The 23,160-nt window shown below is 40.0% G+C and overlaps 1 protein-coding gene across 2 annotated transcripts in view; it reads left to right on the top strand.

The window, feature by feature from the left end:
• COL4A4 (collagen type IV alpha 4 chain) overlaps nt 1-23,160 on the top strand; it is a 78,902-nt gene extending 55,742 nt beyond the window's left edge. For both annotated transcript variants that reach the window (XM_034780570.1, XM_034780569.1), the window contains 11 exons: nt 3,480-3,551; nt 4,318-4,446; nt 4,945-5,052; nt 6,412-6,567; nt 8,830-8,928; nt 10,740-10,748; nt 12,482-12,616; nt 15,970-16,086; nt 18,460-18,648; nt 20,573-20,859; nt 22,187-23,160. In XM_034780570.1, the coding sequence (XP_034636461.1) occupies nt 3,480-3,551; nt 4,318-4,446; nt 4,945-5,052; nt 6,412-6,567; nt 8,830-8,928; nt 10,740-10,748; nt 12,482-12,616; nt 15,970-16,086; nt 18,460-18,648; nt 20,573-20,859; nt 22,187-22,450 (1,565 nt within the window). In that variant the 3' untranslated portion in view covers nt 22,451-23,160. The remainder of the gene's footprint in view (nt 1-3,479; nt 3,552-4,317; nt 4,447-4,944; nt 5,053-6,411; nt 6,568-8,829; nt 8,929-10,739; nt 10,749-12,481; nt 12,617-15,969; nt 16,087-18,459; nt 18,649-20,572; nt 20,860-22,186) is intronic.

The following is a 23,160-nucleotide window of genomic DNA, read 5'->3' as shown; positions in this document are numbered from 1 at the left end:
AGTTGTTCATTATTAAGGACTAAGCCTTGTTAGCCTAATTGCTTTTCATTTACATTAAAGATCTCATGCATGAACAATTTTTCAGATTTAGGGATTGAAGTTACAGGCATTCATCAAAACAACAGTTTCTTTATTACAGAGAGACAGTCTCACTAATTAAGGGCCCAATCCTGCAAGCTGCATTCATAAGTAGTCCTTATTCAAGCAAACAGTCCCATTAATTTCAGAAGGATTGTGTGAGTAAAGATTGCAGGATTGGGCCCTAAAATTTAGGAACCATAGTTCATATATAGATCAGCCAATTCAGCTGTAGCTGGAAGTATGGGACTGTAACAGTTCAAAATCTAGATTTACAAGTGCTAATGTTATAATGAAGTGTTGACAAATGTGTTAGAAATTTCCTGGAAAACAAAGTAAACCAATATCAATAATGACTAAAAAAACAAAGCATCAAAATTTTTTTAAACAAAATGGGTTTCCAAAAGTTGTTAGTGTTTGTGATCATTTAGGTAAATTCTCAACATTGGCAAACAACTTGTACATAAGCCTTTCACAAGGAACTCCCTTGAAGTATAGATGAGGCCATAGTAAACAGGATTGGAAAGGTGAACAAGTGTCATGAAAAGTTATTGTACAGTAATGAATTAAGGGCAGAAAGAATATTACAGGTGAGGCTGGTACCACCATGTAGTATTGACGTTTCTGACATTTCCAATCATAAGCCCATGTTTTAATTTGCTTATAACTTTACCAAACTTTAACTGTTTCAGCTGAAATTTTCCATGCCAGTCGTCTGCCTCAGGTTGAACTGTTCTGAAAAGTTTAAGCCAGGATTGTTCAGCCTTTTGAGGACAAGGCTGTGAAAAGATACATTGTGCCCATGTTAAGTTCTGTTAAATTCTGACAACCTTTACTTTGAAAATTCTTAGAGCCCCCATGGTTTGGAGCAGGGACTTGAAATTCAGCAGGGGCAAGGCCTTTGTGTCAGGGATATGCCTTTGTTTGTCCCCGTGAAAATCTGCCCAAATTTGGCCAAGTTATAAACCAGTTTGTGTATGCTCAGTAGAGACCTTTTAGCAACTAAATTATATCCAAACCGGGAATGCTCCTGCCTGGAGATGAAGGCTTTTCCTTCAGTTGTAGCTTTTGGCTGGTTGGGCAAAGAGACTGGGACAAGAAGACCTAAGCCGAGAAAACCCGGACCATCTAGGGGAGAAGAATGGGACTGTGAGGAGAAGCCAGGGTAGGGAAAAGACTCGGAGAATGACAGGTTGGAGGGGATGGGGCACAAGGGGGTCATGCTTATGGGTGGAAGAGGGTGTGTCCACTAGCACCCACTCCCCTTCAGAGCATAGAATGGCATTAAAGATTCCTGAGTCTCAATAATTCCTCTGCTGTCAGCCAATGTCTGTGAAACCCACTTAGAAAGTGTCCCTTCTCTCTGCAGTGCTGGTGCATATGTAGGATAACAACCTACTATCGGTTACTCCATTAGCTCCAGTGGTTAGACATCAGTGCAGTGGATCTAAAGCTTTCAATCCTGCTGATGAGACATGTTGGTTGATGCCACATGATGGAATTTCTGCGGTTTTTTGAGTTTCCTTTTTTAAAAACCTAGGAAATTACATACCAAACAAACTAAACAAACACCCAGTATGTTAAAAGAACATGATTAAGGTTGTGAAGTCAAGCACTCAAATTTTACAGGACACTAAACATATTACCATTCTACTAGAAAAGACTCCTAAAGCAAAGCTGTTTGACTCCCTATAACCTCGGGAGGGGAGGATTAGGCTATCACTATGACTGAAGCATACTTCAGAAATTATAGCAAGCTCTGTACCCCACTGTAGTGAGCATGAACTTCTACCCCATCTTAAAATGAAGTACTTTCCCTTGCAGATATTTATTGTTTGAAATTTAGACAGTAAGGCACAATCAAGAAAGTTCTTAATTTCAGCTATGCTAAAACAAAACCTAAAAGTTATATTAAAGCCAGCTAAGTAATTAGCCTGTGTTACTACAAAAGTTATGTGCCATTTGATTCAGCAAGATGCTTTGCTAAGCAAAAATTTAGACATAAATGCCAAGAAGGTGTGATTTATAGTTAATATAAATTATTGTAATTTCTATCCTGAAAAGATGAATTTTGTCGATAAGTTTTAAAATGTATAAATAAAACTTCAACAAAAATTATTATTTTACCCTCCAATAAAAAGGGGAAAGACAGTAGAGTATTTCTACCCTGAAAAGAGACTGTAAAAATGGCATCATAGCGTTATCTCTTTGTTGTGTTTTAATTATCTTCTTATCAAATGTCCTGAGTTTACAAATAAAAGATGTTCTTTCTACCTGCCTATCCTGAAACTCAATCCAATCTTTCCACCTAGTGCATCACCACCAGGGACAATGAGTCTGCATACTTGTTTAAGTCCTCAATGACACATGTTCAACCCCATTGTCTTTAAATGATTTGCAAATTAGAGAATTTTGTAATGTTACTAATTTGTTACCAATAAGGGTATTAGTAAGGTTTGAATTTATTCAGTAATTAAAGAGACCTCAGAATAAATCAGCTGGATTTGAGTTATTAAGATAATTAGACAGCACATAACAGAAAGAAATGTACAGTACTACAATCTGTGAGAACCTCTTCCTGCAGTCTGTAGACAAGACAGTTAGCTTACAGCATGGTACTATTATAGTAGAGGGGCCTACAGTTTCATTTTTACTTATTTCCTGTTTTTCATAGACATATATTACTTTTATCCCCAAAATTTCCAGTATATTAGCATCTGTTGTTTATCTCTGTAAATCCTCATAAACTAAGCGATTCTGACAATAATTAGTACATCTAAAATAATATTTATTGTTTAACAATTCTTGCAAAGATTGTCAAATCTTTTAGTGGTAATTCTTAGGCAAGCTATTTTTCCCTTCTTAATAAGACTCCCACAACACTTTGAGAGTTTAACTCACAAATAAGCGATAGGCCTTACAAAAGTCTGGCTCATAGGCCAACGGTAAATAATCCTGCACAAAATAGGATAGAGTCCGTAGCTCATTCTGTTTTACCTGTGTTGGTTTTCCAGGGTTAACAGGAATAAAAAGCAGTAAAATCTCATTTTTATCAAGTTGGTAGATGATGGTTATCAATGCACACGGAGCAGATGCAATGCATAAAGAAGTGCCATATTTCTAGTCACTTTTCAAAGTAAAATCACACTAAAGATTAAAGGTAAATGTTCTCATTGCTAATATATGAAAGGAAATTACCTCTGCTGCTTTCATATTTCCTTCACTGTCCAGCAATCTATGCTCCTTTTTCAAAACAGGCTTCAACTGTTAATGATGTAGTTCATTCTTCAGTTGTCAAAACACTTTCAGCAAACACTGTACTGAACCAGAAATGTATTGTCAAGTTTTATATATTTACAAGTTTTTTGGATCATGCTTCTAATGTTTACAATACTTGTAAGGTTTATCAGGGTTGCCTGGATTAGATGGCTTGAATGGACTGCAAGGTCAAAAGGGCTCACCAGGAGTTCCAGGTAAAGAATGAAAATGTACAGAATTTTTTTAAATGAAAATGAATATGAAATGATCCATGATATTTTGATATTTATTCTGTCATTAAGGATCAGACTAAACTTTAAAGCAGTGCCGATAGTTAATGGTTTAGAGAAACACACCAACAATCATTTGTGGGGAAAGACTTAAAATCCTTCATCAGTCTAATAGTCTTGCTGGAATCCTTTGAGAATATTTTTACAATGAAAATATTCAGTGCAGATGATTCAAAGTGAAGCCAAGTCTCAAAACTTTTATATGTACAAGATAAACAATAGCAAATAGATTAAAAGGAGACTCATGGGGGAAAATCTTGGCCCCAGTGAAGTCAATGGGAGTTTTGCCATTGACTTCAGTGGAGCCAGGATTTCATCCATGGTGATCTATTTGAAGCTTTCAAAACACCCTACCGACCATTGTTAAAATCAATGCTAAGTGCCAGTCTAAGAGATCATGAGAATAAGATATAAAATGAAAATTAAGAAATTGAAAGCAAAAAGAATAAAACTAAGGATTTCAAATTAAGGACAAGAACTATGCCTTGAATCAAGGAGCCTAATACCTTTGAAAGGATGAATATGGGCCAGATTCAACAAAACTCCACCCAGCTTACATATGAGAACCAGACAACTAGAGATAGACTAATCACAAAAAGAACATCATCATCTGCAGCTGGTATTTCTATTCTGTACATCTGTATTTGCATTCACTGTAGACTTCATGCACTGTAATTGTTTTCCTCTGGAGGTCAAAGTGAAATAGGGCCTTCAGGATCCACAGGAGCACCTGGACCAAAAGGAGACAAGGGTGAACCTGGACAGCCAGGAGTTTCTCTTCCAGGACCTCCTGGAGACATGGGTTTGCCAGGACACCCAGGTAAGAAACATTTTCTCCGCAACAGTGAACTGCAAAGCTGAAATGAAAACTGAACTAGTTCCCTGCCACTTGGTTAGCAGGCCCATGAGCACATACATCTGGGATCTTTTCTTTAAGTAAAGTATTTTTCTCATCCAAGAAGTATGCTAGCATTTCCTGACTTGCTACAGATATCCCAGAATGCAGCATTCTGCTACATCACTGAACCCGTGGGTTGCATGAGACTTGTGGAATCAGTGATGTCAAGGAATGATGCATTCTGGGACCTCTTTAGCTCCAGTGGATATTATGGAAAGGAATTAGAATTTTTTTAAAAAAGAATTATATTTTCTGTGCCAAATGCCTCCCATGGTCTATTTAGCAGGGAAATGCAGCACACAAGTATGGGGTTAACTGCATGTCCTTGCACCTCAACTCCCTTAAATTAATATTTTATTTCTGTTATCCAAAGTATAAAATACTGAAAACTCAAAACTAGCATATGATCTGCTCCCTCAGGTAGAACAGGAGGTCCTGGGCCTGCGGGACCTGTGGGAAGATCTCCTGAAACTGCCGCTTCTGGTCCTCCAGGTGATCAGGGGCCACCTGGCTTACATGGCATCAGAGGTACAAGAAAATCAAACATCATCAATTAACCAAAACAGTAAAAACTGTATTCTAATCATATATATATATATATATATATATATATATATATATATGTGTGTGTGTGTGTGTGTATGTGATATGGGAAGAGGCAAAGAGGGTAATTAATATGGCTGTTCCCCACTGTTTTAATGCTCCTCTTTCTAGCTCTGTAGGATCACAGTATATCGCACCTTAAAAGTGTTACTGGTCTAGGACTGACTACCCCCTGTCCTTTGGTAGGAGCTACCCCATGATAAAATTGAAGACCATGTGATAAACTGGAAGCATCGTGTACTTCTGTCCACTTCTACTGCACTCCTTCTGCTTATGAATCTCTGCCGGGATTACTTCCAGCCTTGTACAGCTCTGAGCACTTCTGACAGTAGACATTTTTTAAAGCATTGTTCCTTCTTTACCCCTAATTGTGGAATTTTCCCATTAAAATGACACCAGCAGGAGACGAAGGATGGACAATATTTGGTTTGGGGCAATTTTCCTATGAGTTTTAAGTTCCAATATCTTACAACCCAGCCAAGCTAGAAAGAGGAACTTTTCATCCTTGCAAAAAGGTTGATTCACTGCTCTCCAATAGGCTGCAGAGCACTTGCTTGTAATCCTGGAAGGACCTATGATATTAGGGCTTAAAATGATGACACTCATGTATAGTAAAGCCATTTACAAAAAGAACAGAACTAAAATAGCTTTTCTGTCCCTAGAAGTGGGGAAGAGGAGGGAAGTGGGAGCTGCATGTTTATGTATATAACCTCTGTAGATGAGGGTTGTTTTCGTGCAAAGCTTAGACTGTAGTCCGTTCAAAAACCGATGATTGGTCACCAAACTCTGCAAGTGAAGTCAGCAGAGTTTGTACATTCCACAAGCCCAATTACACTGGTTGAAGAGGTTAAACACCTTAGTCATAGTAGCTCTGGATTTTTCCTATATGTATTGAAAAAACAAGGGCATTGAAATACAAAGTCCCCTATAGCTGATCATGGTGCTGGTAGCTCACTGCAATGAAGCTGCATCACCAGGCAGCTGGGAGTTGAGGAGGGGAGCGCAGCCAGGAGCACAAAGCCAACATGGACAGGTGTGGTCTCAATGCAGATAGCACTCACCTGCCTCTTACTGATTGCAGAGGATCCCAGTGGTTTCAGGGGGGGGCTATCCCTTGGAGACTTCCTCCCCTGTATTATCTTGAAGTAGGACTTAGGACAACATTTTCTAACATATCTTGGTCACTTAGGATCCTACTTCCCATTGAAATTCGGTGGGACTTAAGGACTTCTGAAAAGATTACCCTTTGTGAGTAACTTATTAATATCCGTGGTTTTGTTTTAGGCCTGCCTGGCCTGCCTGGCCCTCCCGGAAAGACTATCTTTGTGAAAGGCGATCCAGGGGAATTTGGTGTTCCAGGTGCACCCGGTATTCCTGGCCAGCCAGGGCAGCAAGGAGCCAAAGGCTTTCCAGGAAATCAAGGAAGAGAAGGCCTGAAAGGTATGATTTCAAGTGTATGGTTTTGTGTGAGGGTATACCTGCCTTCAGGCAGATTCTTCTGAGTATCTATATTATGGTAACTTCACATTTTTGAGAAATTGCCTACTCAGGCTTCACATTTTTAAACAGTAAGAATTTAAGACCCATGTGCTTTTGGGGATCTGCTTCCAGCCAGGTGGAAGGGGAGGGTCAGGCTCCTCTGGCCACTGTCATGGATCTCCACACAGGAGGATCTGGGAAGGAGTCAAGTGGACACACACTGTTTGTTCCCCACCAAACTGTGGGGATTCCACTGGAAATCAAATGAAATCCGATTGACTGATGTTTCCTGTGGGGACCCCCAACCCCCGCTCCTCTAAAGGAGGTTTTGGGGTCTTCCGCAGGTGGGGCAAACCCTGTCAGCTGACTCCAGTATAATGGTGGGCAACCTGTGGCCCATCAGGGTAATCTGATTGCGGGCCTTGAAACATTTTATGGACATTGACTGTTCTCAGCCAATGGGAACTGCAGGAAGCAGTGGGCAGCAAGGACGTGCTGGCCACCACTTCCCGTAGCTCCCATTGGCCGGGAACAGCAAACTGCAGCCACTGGGAGCTGTGGGGGGCCATGCCTGCAGAGGGGCAACGTCAGCAAAATGTCTCGTGGCCCACAATCAGATTACCCTGATGGGCTGCATGCATTCCATGAGCTGCAGGTTGCCCACCACTGCTCCAGTAGAATCATAGTGCCAGGGAGTTGTAAAAGCTGCAGGGGTGCCATGGAACCAATGCAGAGGCACATTGTGACATTGAACTCTATATGATTTTATGAAAATATGCTAATGAGTTTGAATATAATGTAACTGGAATATGCTTCATGCAAAAGGTCTCTTGTAAGGTATCATTACAAATCTTATAATCTACTGAGTGTGATCATCCTATTTGTATAAATGTACCACTCTTGTATCTGAAACTTGAAATATAACTCTGAGAGCCTATTGTAATTATGCAAAGTGTGGGCCATTAATGGTGGTTTGGAATCTTGATGACTCCCATTAACCAGGACCATTGACTGCAGATGGCTCTGTTTTACTTGTAAGTCTCCCTGTATATGCGTGTGCTGGCAAGTGGGTAATGAAGTCTTACAGTGACATGTTATCATGTCACCTGAACTGGAATCCATCTTTAACCTGGTGCTTTTCCATTGAGAAGGAGGGGGTGGGAACCCAGAGAGGGACAAAGGATTCCAGCCTTATGCAAAAGATATATAAATGGGTGGAACAGAACAACGGGGGAAGCAGCCATCATGAGGAATCCCCTAGCTACCACCTGAGCTGGAACAAGGGCTGTACCAGGGGAAAGGACTGTGCCCAGACTAGGAAGGCATCCAGTCTGTGAAAGAAACTTATTGAAACATTTCTGAGGGTGAGATTTTATCTGTACTCAGTTATATTACTGTATTAGACTTAGATTTGCGTGTTTTATTTTACTTGGTAATTCACTTTGTTCTGTCTGTCACTACTTGGAACCACTTAAATCCTACTTTCTGTGTTTAATAAAATCACTTTTTACTTATTAATTAACCCAGAGTATGTATTAATACCTGCGGGGGAGGGGGGGCAAACAGCTGTGCATATCTCTCTATCAGTGTTATAGAGGGCAAACAATTTATGAGTAAACGGATGTATTTGGGGTTTGGACCCCACTGGGAGTTGGACATCTGAGTGTTAAAGACAGGAGCACTTCTGTAAGTTGCTTTCAGTCAAGCCTACAGCTGTTAGGGGACATGGTTCAGACCCTGGGTCTGGGTTTGCAGCAGGCTAGTGGGTCTGGCTCAAACCAGGCAGGGCACTAAAGTCCTAACCTGCCAAGGCAGGAAAGCAGCACTGCTCCAGTAGAATCATAGTGCCAGGGAGTTGTAAAAGCTGCAGAGTGCCATGGAACCCAATGCAGAGGCACATAGCTTCTCTATGGGAGGCTCTGTGCCTCCAAACAGGTTCATGAGAGTTGCAGGGCTTGATGCTTCTATTGGACAGGAGCAGTACATAGAGCCAACCCTCCCCATGCAGGAGTCGTCACAGGAAACTCCATGAGGGGTTTTCCTGTGGGAGAGCAAAATCTGGCCCCCAGCTATTTTGCCCAGAACAGTAACTAGTCAGGAACCTGATGCCTGACCTCACTGCTGTTGTGTTCTGTGCTTTCAGTATCACAGGGGGTCACCAGATTTAACTGCTCAGTGCAAGTACCAGTGACAAAAACTTACCCCCCCCTTTTTTTTTTTTAGGTCCGATGGGAAACCCTGGCCCCCAGGGTCTCCCTGGCCCTTTTGGGCCATCTGGGGATCGAGGTTTTCAAGGACAACCTGGCCCTCGAGGTCCTAAAGGTACTTTTGAACAACACATGGTTCTTTGCCATGCAGCAGTGTGCATGCTGGCCACTCAGCCTTGATAAGCTTTGATCTTAATAGCTGTACAGAATACTTTTATATAGTGTTCACTTGCATGAAAAGAGTTTATAGCAACCTGACAAAATCCTAGCTGCCCACTCACTTGGGATGAGGAAATATCGTTGAGTAAGTTAGATATAATTATTTTATTATTGTAATCAGTCTTCATTGATGAAGTATGTGCTTGGTCTGGTAAATTTTCCTGAGCAAGGCTGGTTTAAAATGGTAGTTGCAGCCTTCAATTACATAGAACATTTTTGAGTCACTGAAACAATTTAATAAATGATCATTTTCTTCTGATACTTGCAATAGTTTGCAAGACTAGAGAGCATGAGCATGCCAGGTGAGGGTTCTTGCAAAGATGTACCATATGCGAATAGATGCTATTTGCTGTAAAAGAAGCAAAGTTAATACTGCGTATTTCATCACCCACTTTTCCTTTCCTATATTATCTTTCTCAAGTAACATTCATTAAGCACAATATCTTAATATCCAGAATACTACATGCCACAGTATCAAGAATTCCAGTACACAGTAAGAAGTCTTACCTTTGCCTGTTGCATCAAAATAAGAAGCTCTGGGGAGAATTAATATATTCTAAATCGATAAGGGAGTTTCTCAAGATTAGAAAATGTAATATATATTTTATTTACCAATTAAAAAACCTTTCTTAGTAATAAAGAACAGATGTTTTATAATTATGCAAATCTGAAAAGTAGTTTAGAATATAGTCATTTCATCTAATCATATGTGACGCTTTCTTTGCTGAGTGCCGTACCAGTCTCTACCCTTGTGGGAATAAGGGATGAATACAAAGTATTGTGGGCCAGATCCTTAGGTCCTTACTTAGTTTTTTAACTCAGCTGTTAAGAGTTTGTAAGTAAGAGTTTGATTCAATAAAGACTAAGTGTATAGTAAATGCTGAGACCCAGATCACCCTTTATTAAAGGAGGCGGCCAGAAGGGCAGGAGAAAACTGAGATTCCAATCACAGAATTCCCTGCAAATTATTCACTGATTAGGTTTATGAAGAGGGGATGAACTGATACAGGGGATCTGTGAGAGAAGGCAGCCTGAGGCCAGCTCTTGCCTATGTTACACCAACCCTGCCCTTCTGGCTTTTCTGTAACAGCTGTGGGAAGCCACAAGGAACTATTTTATCTCCCTGATATAGCTGTATAGAACGCAAATGTCAGTCCACCAAAGAAGGGCCCTGGAGGCATGTCCAGTCCCTGCTCCTACTTCAGTCATATATGTAGCACCTTTTTGTACAAAACCACAATGGAGGGGCATCTCTGGTGTATGTAAATGCATGACAGAGGTGGTATCTCTGCTTATATATAGTCATGGGGAATTCCTCACATAGAAAGGCCTCTCCACATGTGGTTCCCAGTGAAAGGACTTAGCCCTGAGCAAGGACCTTGGGATTTGGCACTGTGTGAACTGGTCATCTAGAAGAGTTTGCACATCACACAAAGCACCTCACCATTCAGCAATACCATGTATTACAAAATCACATTGATTTTGGATTCCTTTTTGTTCTTGTGAAAACTGTTTGCAGGCAGTATTCTAAGACATGTATTTTATATTTTGCCATTATTATTTATATCAGCATGAATAATGTCAGGTTCATACAAACTATTTCAGTTCTCGTTCCATTCCTTCTTCTAATTTACATGCCTGAAACTTGTTTCCATTTTTCTTGGCAATGGCTGGCATGGTCTGCTTTCCATTTGATGAATCCTTCAGGTTGCAGAGGTAAGCTGGAAAATGCCTTATTAACCAAATATTTGTTCTGCATGTCTGGGTTTCTTTCTGGACATTCTACGCTCCCTGGATAGTAGAGCCATAGCTGGAAGCGAAGAATGACAGATATCGTTATAACAGGGTGATTATAATCGATTTTAACATAGCTGGGTTGTATTTACAGGCAGAGTAATCTTGTACTATGCCGAGGAGCCCCACAATAAAGTGTCAAATATGTGTACATAGAATTCTGTATGCAAGTATGTAAAATACAAGTGTTTTCTCTTAAGTGATCTGTCACATCTATTGTATTTCATTTTATCTGCTGTCACAGCAGGCTTTTTCTAAATGAAGCCAACTAGCCAAGGCCCCAATCCTGCTATCAGATCAGTGGAAGCAGACATTGAGCCTCACTGACTTTGAACTAATCCAATAAGTCTTCTAGCGCAGTGTTTCCCAAACTTGGGACGCTGCTTGTGTAGGGAAAGCCCCTGGCGGGCCGGGCCAGTTTGTTTACCTGCCCTGTCCGCAGATCCGGCTGATCGCGGCTCCCACCGGCCACGGTTCACTGCTCCAGGCAGACCTGCGGACAGGGCAGGTAAACAAACTGGCCCGGCCCGCCAGGGGCTTTCCCTACACAAGCAGCGTCCCAAGTTCGGGAAACACTGTTCTAGACAAATGTACTTATTACAGAATGCAAATGGTGAACAACATTAAACAACAAACAATACATAAATTGTAGCCATTCTCTCATGGCTTTCATTTAAAGTGAGTGAGTAATGTGGGATGGAACCCCTACTCCCTTATGCCCAGGCTGTATGTGGAGACATTCTCAGCTGCCTTCGGTGCGTAGACAAGGCAGTATATACTTTAGCATGTGCTCAATTGAGTTAAAGCCTATGTTCCACCCAGGCTTCAACTCAGCCGGTTTAGCACACATTAAGGGTGGTGGTCCCTTGTCTACACTAGATTTTTAAAATGTATTAGCTAGCACATGCTAACAATACACCTTTANGCTGCTTGTGTAGGGAAAGCCCCTGGCGGGCCGGGCCAGTTTGTTTACCTGCCCTGTCCGCAGATCCGGCTGATCGCGGCTCCCACCGGCCACGGTTCACTGCTCCAGGCAGACCTGCGGACAGGGCAGGTAAACAAACTGGCCCGGCCCGCCAGGGGCTTTCCCTACACAAGCAGCATCCCAAGTTCGGGAAACACTGTTCTAGACAAATGTACTTATTACAGAATGCAAATGGTGAACAACATTAAACAACAAACAATACATAAATTGTAGCCATTCTCTCATGGCTTTCATTTAAAGTGAGTGAGTAATGTGGGATGGAACCCCTACTCCCTTATGCCCAGGCTGTATGTGGAGACATTCTCAGCTGCCTTCGGTGCGTAGACAAGGCAGTATATACTTTAGCATGTGCTCAATTGAGTTAAAGCCTATGTTCCACCCAGGCTTCAACTCAGCCGGTTTAGCACACATTAAGGGTGGTGGTCCCTTGTCTACACTAGATTTTTAAAATGTATTAGCTAGCACATGCTAACAATACACCTTTAAATCCTAGGCTAGACACAGTCTGAAAGTAAAGTAAAGTTAAATCTATGTATCTCATGGATTAAAGTTTTGGGAACTCAGCCCCAGAAATGCACTATAATATCAAAAGCAATTAAAAGGGGAATGTTGATTTCCCACAGATTTTTTTTCCAATTTGTGTTGTTTTAATTTTATTGCATAATTCCAGGTGACCCTGGTGAACCAGGAAAAACAGAACACTCCCCATGTCCCAAGACACCGGGTCCTCGTGGAGTAATAGGACAAAGAGGAGCTGAAGGGCCTATAGGATTTCCAGGGCCAATAGGTTACCCTGGACCCCCAGGTAAGGCCTGTGATTTAAATACTTGGTAATTTAAGACAAACAGAACATTTAAAGCCTTGAGAAGTGTATTCTCTGCACCCTTCATGCAAAGCTGTGTGGAGTGTACAGGGGTAGGAAGAGGAGGGAGGGGTGTTTAATATTTTGCCCAAAATGTTTTAGGCATTTTTCTCCTCTTATTTCTTGTATATGGCACAATGGCTAGGCTCATCGATAAGACCGTGAGAGATTTATTTGGAAATTTAACAAATAAATGTCATTCTTGGTCAGTAAAATGAAAGCAAAAAAAAAAAATCCCTACAGTGTTAGGTTTTATGACTTATTGAAATTCAGAATTACTATAAAATCTCATTTCACAAGATACCCCCGGTCATGCTGAAGAGTGCCTTCTTATGCTGCAAGTAGATTCACTGAAAGCAATCTGTGAAAGGGTGGCAGAATGAGTCCATAACAAATAAACATCTGTGTGATAAGCTTTTTGTGGTTTTGGAGGTTTGGAAACAAGACTGGGAGAGAGAAAATTGAGTAAGAAACATGAAAGCTTCGCTGATCTTAGAACATCCTACATTGGGGCACTATGCGATACTGTGTATACCCCTGAAACTGCTTCCCATTTGGTGCCAGCAATGATTGGGGTCTAAACTGAAAATAATGCTGAAGTAACTCATAAGAGTATGCTTCTCAGAGTAGAGAATTTAGTTACTGGGCTCTATCTTGTGCATGCTCCCTCTCCATCTCTAAATTAAGGAATCAGACTTTACAACCTCTTTCTACTATTCAGATCTTGCGTTAAAAAAATAAAGCAGCACACCACACCAATGGCTTCCGGAAACATATTGTTTAATACTGAGATACTTCGTGCAGATAGACATGCAGAGTGACTGAGGGTACATCTACACTACAGCGGGGAGTCGATTTAAGATACGCAAATTCAGCTACGTGAATAGCGTAGCTGAATTCGACGTATTACAGCCGACTTACCCCGTTGTGAGGACGGCGGCAAAATCGACTTCTGCCGCTTTTTGTCGGCGGCGCTTACTACCACCTCCGCTGGTGGAGTTAGAGCGCCGATTCGGGGATCGATTGTCGCGTCCCGACGGGACGCGATAAATCGATCCCCGAGAGGTCGATTTCTACCCGCCGATTCAGGCGGGTAGTATAGACCAGGCCTGAGAGATTTGGCTGCCGAAGTGCATTGTACTGTTTGAATCCAGAACAAGGAGAACAGGGCATCATGCAATGGGGATGCCAACCTGATCAATAATGTTCCTCCTTTTTACAAACTAAAAACAAACCTAACACCCTCATGTAGCATTTATAAAAATGCTACCCAAGTTACTGGGCTAGGGAAAAAATTATTTGGAAAAATTAAATGTAACAATAATTATTAGCAGGCTAATGCTACTAAAAGGCCTGAAAGGACCCTAAAATGAGTTGGATGCATACTACAGTGTTTTGTGTCTCCTGGAATTTGGCAATGTAGTTACAATAGAAGAAAAATAGCCAGAGAGAGAATTTAAAGGGGAGCATGTAAGAGGCTGACATTCAGTGATTTTGTCTGGTAGATAAAAGATTATGCGGTAAAACAGCTAGTGATGATTCCAGTGCACAACTTGATAGAAATGTGGAGGCTGTGTCTTAATTAGCTCTAGATAATGGGATACATCCAACACTCTCAGGCAGTTATCACCTAGGGAATTCATGTTTTTCATGGTGGTATTACTGGATATCTTCATATCTTCAGAGGAAGATACTCAGGTTGATCTTTGATCTAATGTAATTGAGTAAAAGACTTTTTACTGCACTGCTTAGTTTACTACACTGAATTAATTCATTAATCAACTAAGAGGCATTTTTGGGATCAGGGCATAGTGTTTTCATTATATAAATCTTTAAACAGTTTCTATACAACCAGGTGTTACAGTGATACATACTCACGTTGGTGTGTTAGGAGAAAATTTAATGATGCTTTTGCTTTTACTGACACAACAGGGACCAATCTTATCCCTGCTGGGAAAGTTATGCAACAGAAAAGAAAACTAGAAATTTTACTGAGGGATAATATTTATTACAAAAACTTTCCAGTACATGAACTTTGGCAAACAATTACGCAACAGATATTGAAAAGCTGTTAAATTATGTTGTGACTGTTTTAGATTCTCTCAAACATAATAAAAAAGTAAAAAGTTGGGAACTTTTAAAGTTTGTCTCACAGTATTAAAAATCATTTTCCGAAGGGTAAACACCTAATGCAAGCGTGCAAAGAATTAAGCATACAAATCTCACCAATGAGAATTGACCCTAAGGAAACATGTTCATCTTGAAATTCTCATTCTCTCTCTCTGAAAGGGGTTGCCAAATACCACAATATCTGACAGGTGGAACTGTATCAAACTCAAAAAATTATCTGCTTAAAAATATCCAGTAAACATATCCAACACTGTCGGCTGCCTTTGCAATCAAATATCAAGCACTCATTGGCACCATCTACTAATCAACAGTGCATTCACATTAATATGGCATTTGTTGCACATCTGAGAAAAAGAGGTGATGCATTCTTTGAGGGATATTACAGGCTTATGGTGCCTTCTTCCTTCTCCACTGAACAAACAAGTAAGCCCAATTCAGCAAAGCCTATCCCTATTTAGCAAAGCATTCAAGCACATGTTTACCTTCAGCTTGACCTAAAGAGACTCCAGTACATGTTTAAATGCTGTGCTGAATGGGGGCCTGAAAGACCAATACTTGTTGTGAAACTAGTGATGTAAGAACTAAAGATACTTTTGATAAAAGTGGTACCACCTACCTGATTGTACCTAGCACAATCTGCCACCCAGTTATGGAGAAGGGTGCGGAATCTAATAGCAGCTTCAGGTCAGGAAAGCAGTGAGCTTGTTCTGAGGGCCTGTTCAAACAATGAATCAAGTGGAAATAGACATCTTGGTACAGGCTTCCCCTGGTTTCAGTTTTTATTACAGAATTTTTTTATAGAGCTCTGCAGGATTGTAAACTTTGAAATCCAGAGGCAGGGACATTCTGGAATAGGGATATGAAGTCCAATTGGTGATAGCAATATTATCACACCACTGTATCTAACCTTACAGTCACAGGGAAAGAGCACAACTCTTAGACTCCCCCCGGAACTCCCAGTACCAAGTACTGTAATACTTATGTACTCTGTAGGTGTCATTTTTGAGTATTTTAAGAATATCTGGGGCAGGACTAGATACAGCATTGTAAAGCAGGCCCCTGTGCACAGTACTATTAAATGGTTCCTTGTATACTACGTCTTTGGACTGTATTTACCTTTATATGCAGCCATATGAAGATAAAATGCATCCTTCATTTTTGTCTAGGAAGTAAAGGTGAAGAAGGGTTGTTTGGCTTGCCAGGTCAAGATGGTTTACCTGGTCCACCAGGACCCTCAGGTGACCAAGGTGTCATAGGAGAACGAGGATACACTGGTCCAGAAGGTAAGAACGATCACTTTCTGCTGCAAACATTTGTCAGGTTGACACAGATTATAGACAGACGAATACAAAATATAGCTTCAATTCAGGAAAACCTCTAAGCATGGGTCAATTAGGGCTGTCAAGCGATTAAAAAAATTAATTGTGATTAATCACACTGTTAAACAATAATAGAATACCATTTATTTAAATAGTTTTGGATGTTTTCTATATTTTCAAGCATATTGATTTCAATTACAACACAGAATACAAAGTGGCCAGTGCTTACTTTATATTTATTTTTGATTACAAGTATTTGCACTGTAAAAAAACAAAAGAAAGAGTATTTTTCAATTCACCTAATACAAGTACTCTTGTGCAATCTCTTTATCATGAAAGTTGAACTTACCAATGTAGAATTAGGTACAAAAAAACCTGCATTCAAAAATAAAACAATGTAAAATTTTGGAGCCTGCAAGTTCACTCAGTCCTACTTCTTGCTCAGCCAATCGCTCAGACAAACAAGTTTCTTTACATTTGCAGGAGATAATGATGCCCACTTCTTGTTTACAATGTCACCTGAATGTGAGAACAGGCGTTTTCATGGCACTGCTGTAGCTGGCATCGCAAGATATTTATGTGCCAGATGCGCTAAAGGTTCATATATCCCTTCATGCTTCAACCACCATTCCAAGGGACATGTGTCCATGCTGATGACGGGTTCTGCTCAATAACAATCCAAAGCAGTGCAGACCCACGCATGTTCATTTTCATTATCTGAGTCAGATGCCACCAGCAGAAGGTTGATTTTCTTTTTTAGTGGTTTGGGTTCTGTAGTTTCTGCATCGGATTGTTGCTCTTTTAAAATTTCTGAAAGCATGCTCCACACCTCATCCCTCTCAGATTTTGGAAAGCACTTCAGATTCTTAAACCTGGGGTTGAATTCTGTAGCTATCTTTAGAAATCTCACATTGGTATCTTCTTTACGTTTTGTGAAATCTGCAGTAAAAGCGTTCTTAAAATGAACAACGTGTGCTGGGTCATCATCAGAGACTGCTATAACATGAAATATATGGCAAAATGTGAGTAAAACAGAGCAGGGGACATACAATTCTTCTGCAAGGAGTTCAATCACAAATTTAATTAACACTTTTTTTTTTTACGAGCGTCATCAGCATGGAAGCATGTCCTCTGGAATGGTGGCCGAAGCATGAAGGGACATACAAATGTTTAGCATATCTGGCATGTAAATATCTTGCAATGCCAGGTAAAAAAAAGTGTCATGCAAATGCCTGTTCTCACTTTCTGGTGACACTATAAATAAGAAGATGGCAGCATTATCTCCTGTAAATGTAAACAAACTTCTTTGTCTTAGAGATTGGCTGAACAAGAAGTAGGACTGAGTAGACTTGTAGGCTCTAAAGTTTTACATTGTTTTGTTTTTGAGTGCAGTTATGTAACAGAAAAAAAATCTACATTTGAAAGTTGCACTTTCAAGACAAAGATTTCACTACTTGTATGAGGTGAATTGAAAAATACTATTTCTTTTGTTTATCATTTTTACGTGCAAATATTTGTAATATAAAATATACAGGTTGATTTCAATTACAACACAGAATAAAATATATATATATGAGAATGTAGAAAAACAGCCAAAATATTTAATACATTTCAATTGCTATGCTATTGTTTAAGAGCATGATTAAAACTGTGATTAATCGCCATTAATTTTTTTGAGTTAATCACATGAGCTAACTGCAATTAATGACAGCCCTAAGTTAAATCCATTACAGTAAACCTGTGTTAATGTCCCATTGACTTTAAAGATAAGCATGTGCTTAAGCACCATACCTGACTAGGGGTGCTTTCCTGAGTTGGGACCTAAATGATAATTTTTTGCAGATAATTAAAACTACAACTCAGATATGACTTCTGTTAACAAACTGGTCTTACTGATACCTGTTGTTGGTCACAGACATTGTGCCTTTTCACACTTGTTCAAATCCAGGCCAAGCCGGAAAGTCCTCCTAGTGATCAGCAGCTATGTGAAATTACTAGCTGGCCTCAGTCCATTTCTTAGTGGACCTGTATCCATGCTGAAAAAATCAGAGGCACAATTGGCACTGCTGATAGTCTCAGCTCAAAGGATTCAGTGGGCACGTGAGGGAACTACGCTCCAAATCAGGGTTGAGATGCAATATCAGGATAGCATGAACCACCTTGTGCTTGTACTGCCCTTGACAATCCCTGGATAAGAACAGTACTTCAGTGTGAATTGCAATCAATCTGGAACCTTTGAGCATTAAAATTCATTCTGAAAAACTAAAGCGACACCTGTCTTGGCTGAAATATTTAAATGTTCAAGCAATCATCTTTGTTTTACCTCTTCTCCCTAAGGTCCACCTGGCCAAGCTGGGATCCCAGGACCACCAGCGCCTGAAACTAGAGCTGCAAGTGGATTCCTGCTCATTCTTCACAGTCAGTCAGATAAAGAACCGTTTTGTCCTGAGGGAATGCCAAGATTGTGGACAGGATATAGTCTGCTGTATCTGGAAGGACAGGAGAAAGCTCATAATCAAGATCTTGGTAAGTACTGCAGTAAGTGATGGACATTCTTTATTCATTATATCTCATCCAAAATGTTCTTGCCAGATATGTACTGCTCATATACAACAAATGATGAGTGTATTGCAGCATATTATATTAAGCTTTATTATGCAATAGTTGACTCAGTTTATATAGGAAGTGAGTGTATGATACTCAAAATACTGATCCTAACGTCTGCATGTTTCTAATACTATTGGACTGTTTCTTAAACCACTATAGAAAATGTTGCTATAATAGCATCCTGTTACTTGATAAATTACATGTTATAATATAGATTTAAATGACTTTTTCAAAACATCCCAGCATCATAAATCCCATGTATGTCAGAGTGTCTAATCTTCTGAGCACCTGATGGAGCCAAAATTCTCCTGAATCCTAATGCTAGCTCCAAAAAGGCTCTTTTATGTGCCTTGGGTCACTTACACTGACATTTCAAACAGAGTTGACTAAAGATAGGCACCAAATAACTGCCTATATATTTAGAAGTTCTGAGCATCATCTTATGTATTATGTAAAAGGCAGAGGAGTCGTCTTTTTTCTTTTATGGAGAAAAGGCTAGAGGTTTAATAAACTTTGCATGCAAAGGGGTTTTTAAGCAATGACTTTTGTTTAACAGCCAAGATTGGCCTCTTCTTGTATTACATTTTTTTTGTGTTTAAATAGTTTCATTTCTACACGAGGTAACAGAAAGATCTACAAAACACTCATAAAAATCTTTAAAAGTCAACTAATATAAAATCTCAGTATCTTTTATTCAGAACCCCCACTCCCTACCTCTGACCTGTCCTCTTTTCAGGTCTTTTCTTTATTTATGCCCCCATACTGCAATAGGATCTGTTAGCCCAGACCTTTATACCACCCACATTAGCAGATGCTATTGCAGGATCAGGGAATAAAGAGTGCTGTTTGAGGCAGTGATCATGCCTTTTGTTTGTCCATGAAGCACATAGCACACTTTGGGGTGTTATAAAATAATAATCAGCTTATTGTGTACAGGATTCACCTTTAGGATATGTACCTGTTGTCATTTTTACAATTCTTCTTTATATAATAGACCATTATCGGTACAACACTTTTGGGATCTAGTCTTGGCAGGAGAACCCATGCCGAGTGCTGAGTACTTTTTAATTCCCACTGAAGTCTGCTTGATGGTAATGGTCAGAATGTTGCAGGACTGGGCCATTTCAGATGGTCTGATCCCTCTACTGTAATTATAAATCCTTGTGAAATCTTTGCTGGGAGGCAGTAAACTTGTTATTGAGGTTTAATCTTATTGAGTCAGTAGCAATGGCCTATCAGACTTTACAAAATTAACTGATCACAAGTTGTCATTTACGTTTCCATTGCTGATAATGAGTTGTTATGAATAGCCAGTCTCCCTCCTAACCCTCCTCCCTTTGCCTAATATTTTTTAGGATGTCACAGTCCAAAGTATTTGTTTTCACAGTTGCTTCCCATGATGCCAAATCGTGTCATGTTTAATTGACTCTCCACTAAATGTATTGGTAGGAGCAAACTGATTTGCAAGAAGAAACTTATTTGCATAACCACTCTGCTGAACACCAGTTTAGGAGACTAGTTTTCTGACATTTTAAAGTTGGCCAGGCTTGCAATAAAGTAAGCTAGAATATTATTTTAAAACTGTCTAGAAACAAACTTTATATTATGACAATGACTTTAGCACAGAGGTCGGTCATGAGGGAGGAATTTACAGTGCTATTCATTGAAAAACAATAGGAAAAATTTGCAAAGCATTGCAGGATTCATTGCCTGTGGGAGACTTGTAGGGTCCAACAGCCTTGTACTAACTTTTCCTGATGTTTCCACTGCTTTGAAATGGATGGCCTGTTTGTTGGGTGACTATGTACAGGTGCTGGATTTTCAGGATATGTAATTGTTTTAGGTCTGGCTGGATCCTGTCTTCCTGTATTCAACACCATGCCATTTGTCTACTGCAACATCAACCAAGTTTGTTACTATGCCAGTCGAAATGATAAGTCCTACTGGCTGTCAACTGCTGCTCCTTTACCAATGATGCCGCTCTCTGAAGATGAAATACAACCCTACATTAGCAGATGTGCTGTATGTGAGGCCTCTGCCCAAGCTGTAGCAGTTCATAGCCAAGATCAGTCCATTCCCCCCTGCCCATTGAACTGGAGAAGTCTTTGGATAGGCTATTCTTTTTTAATGGTAAGACTGAAACTACTTGGTTATATTCAAGTTTCTATTATAAAACTTTACTGTGCTTTTCCTTAGCGATCATCAAGATTGGGAATGATAGCCTCTTGGATTACGTAGCTTATATTATATACACATACAAAGTTGATAATGGAGCTGGCCGAAAAATAGTCATAAAAATCTTAATCATGATTTCAGTATTTTCCTGTGAGAAATGGAAAGCTTCACCTGTTTGCACTTAACTTTCATTTTTCACTTGGGACCCTCATTGTTTGGAAGGAAAGGCAGTGGGAACAGTTGAAAAAAAAATCTGTAAAAGTTACAGATTTGTAATATTTGTATTATAGTTGTAATCATTGTGGTTCTAGAAACAGTAGATTTTTGCTGACTTGGTTATTTATGCAAAATCATAAATGGGCATAGCACTTTACAGACAATTGAGACACAATGGACCTGCTGCTTCTTTCAGTTACAGGAATATAAAAGCTGGATAATATCACTTACTTCAATGGAATTACTCTATTTTACACTGGAGCGTAACAGAGCATTATATGTCCCAGGCCCAGAGTGTAAATCATCATTAGGGCGATTTCCCCCCCTTCTCGTTATAGCCTTTGGACACTTCATAGAATCATAGAACTGGAAGGGACCTCGAGAGGTCATCTAGACCAGTCCCCTGCACTCATGGCAGGACTCAGTATTATCTAGACCATTCCTGACAGGTGTTTGTCTAACCTAGTCAATCTCCCTAGTCAATTTATTCCAGTGCTTAACCACCCTGGCAGTTAGGCTCCCCAGGTTTTTCACACCTTAGGAACTGAGCAGTTTTGAACCATGAGGGCAAGGAGGCAGGGTTTGGACCAGTGGAATCTTTTCTACAGTGTAGCTTCCACCTGTGCTATAGTTAGGAGAAACACTCATAATGAATTACTGTTCCAAGAAAACCTGGGGTAGACAAGACTCGGGCTTTTAAATCATGTCATTTAACTCTGCTTTGAGCAAGTTTAGATAACACTATTGTTAAAAAATCCCAGGCCCATCTAAACTACAGCTTCCCCCCTGTATGACATGTACCTGGTGCTGACCTGCAAGGGTGGTCTGGACTTTTGAGATAAGCCAGTCCCAGAATGACTAGATCTGATTCTTCCTGCCATGAAAGGAAGTTTATTGTAACTTGAGTTCTCCAAGTATTATGCCTTTGCAGATTTACACATCTGGGAGCATTTGCCTTGGTGCAAAAAGTCCCAGAACCAAATAAAAGCAATAGCCAAGACTGTTTGCACATCTCTTTCCTGTTTTTCACATGCAATTATTTAATTCTTTCATTATTTTTTTCCAGCACACTGGGTCTGGAGATCAGGGAGGTGGACAGTCCCTTATGTCACCTGGAAGTTGCCTTGAAGACTTTAGATCAGCACCATTCATCGAATGCCAGGGTCAGCGGGGAACATGCCATTTTTTTGCTAATGAATATAGCTTCTGGTTAACAATCGTCAGGCCAGAATTGCAGTTTGTGTCTGCTCCTCTGTCAGAAACCCTTAAAGAAGGGCAGGAACAGCGCAAAAAAATCAGCAGATGTCAGGTCTGCATGAAGCATGGCTAAAAGAGAAAACAAACTGAGGAGTTACACTGAGGGACTTGCCGGGGGAAGAAGCAAATTGTGCTAAAGATTTAAATGGTGCTTACTGTCCAATTTAAATTGAAGTGTGCACAGCTCTATTCCATCTGTTTAAAAGTTTGCTGCCTGTATAGTACTGAAAGATAAAAATGGTGTATTTTATTTATATATATATATACACACACGCACACAAGCATATGAATAGTGAAACCTAGTGTAAGTGACCAGCCAAAGGACCAGCAAAATTAAGTTCTGTTACATTGTGTTCACCAGCCTAGTGTACAGGCGACAAGTACAGTTTGGTCTTACACTGAAGGTATAATCAAGTTGATCTGGAATCCTTAGGAAACTTTAAAATGAGTGCTCACAATAGCAGATTTCCTGTTGATTCTATGTGTATCCCTCTATGAGATGTATAAACGTAGTTCTGTCCACACAATTTCTTACATATTTGGTTGAATTTACACTCATACATTTTTAAATTGTGGGAGGAGAATGTGATTTTGTTGCAAACTTCTGCTAGCACATAGTAAAAACAAACATGAGATCAATGACCATTTTACTAGTTACAGAACTAACCCAGATTGCAAAATTAATTTGCTAATGAAATTTCATAAGCAATGAAAAGCAAAATCTTGTCAAAATATGCTAATGGTTGATTGTTATGCAAGAAAATAAACAAACCAGATAATGAA

This window comes from Trachemys scripta, chromosome 9 (genome assembly GCF_013100865.1).
Source record: "Trachemys scripta elegans isolate TJP31775 chromosome 9, CAS_Tse_1.0, whole genome shotgun sequence".
In the NCBI taxonomy this organism is placed as follows: domain Eukaryota; kingdom Metazoa; phylum Chordata; order Testudines; family Emydidae; genus Trachemys; species Trachemys scripta.
Note: the sequence above shows the minus strand (reverse complement) of the source record. Positions and strands in the feature narration are given on the sequence as shown.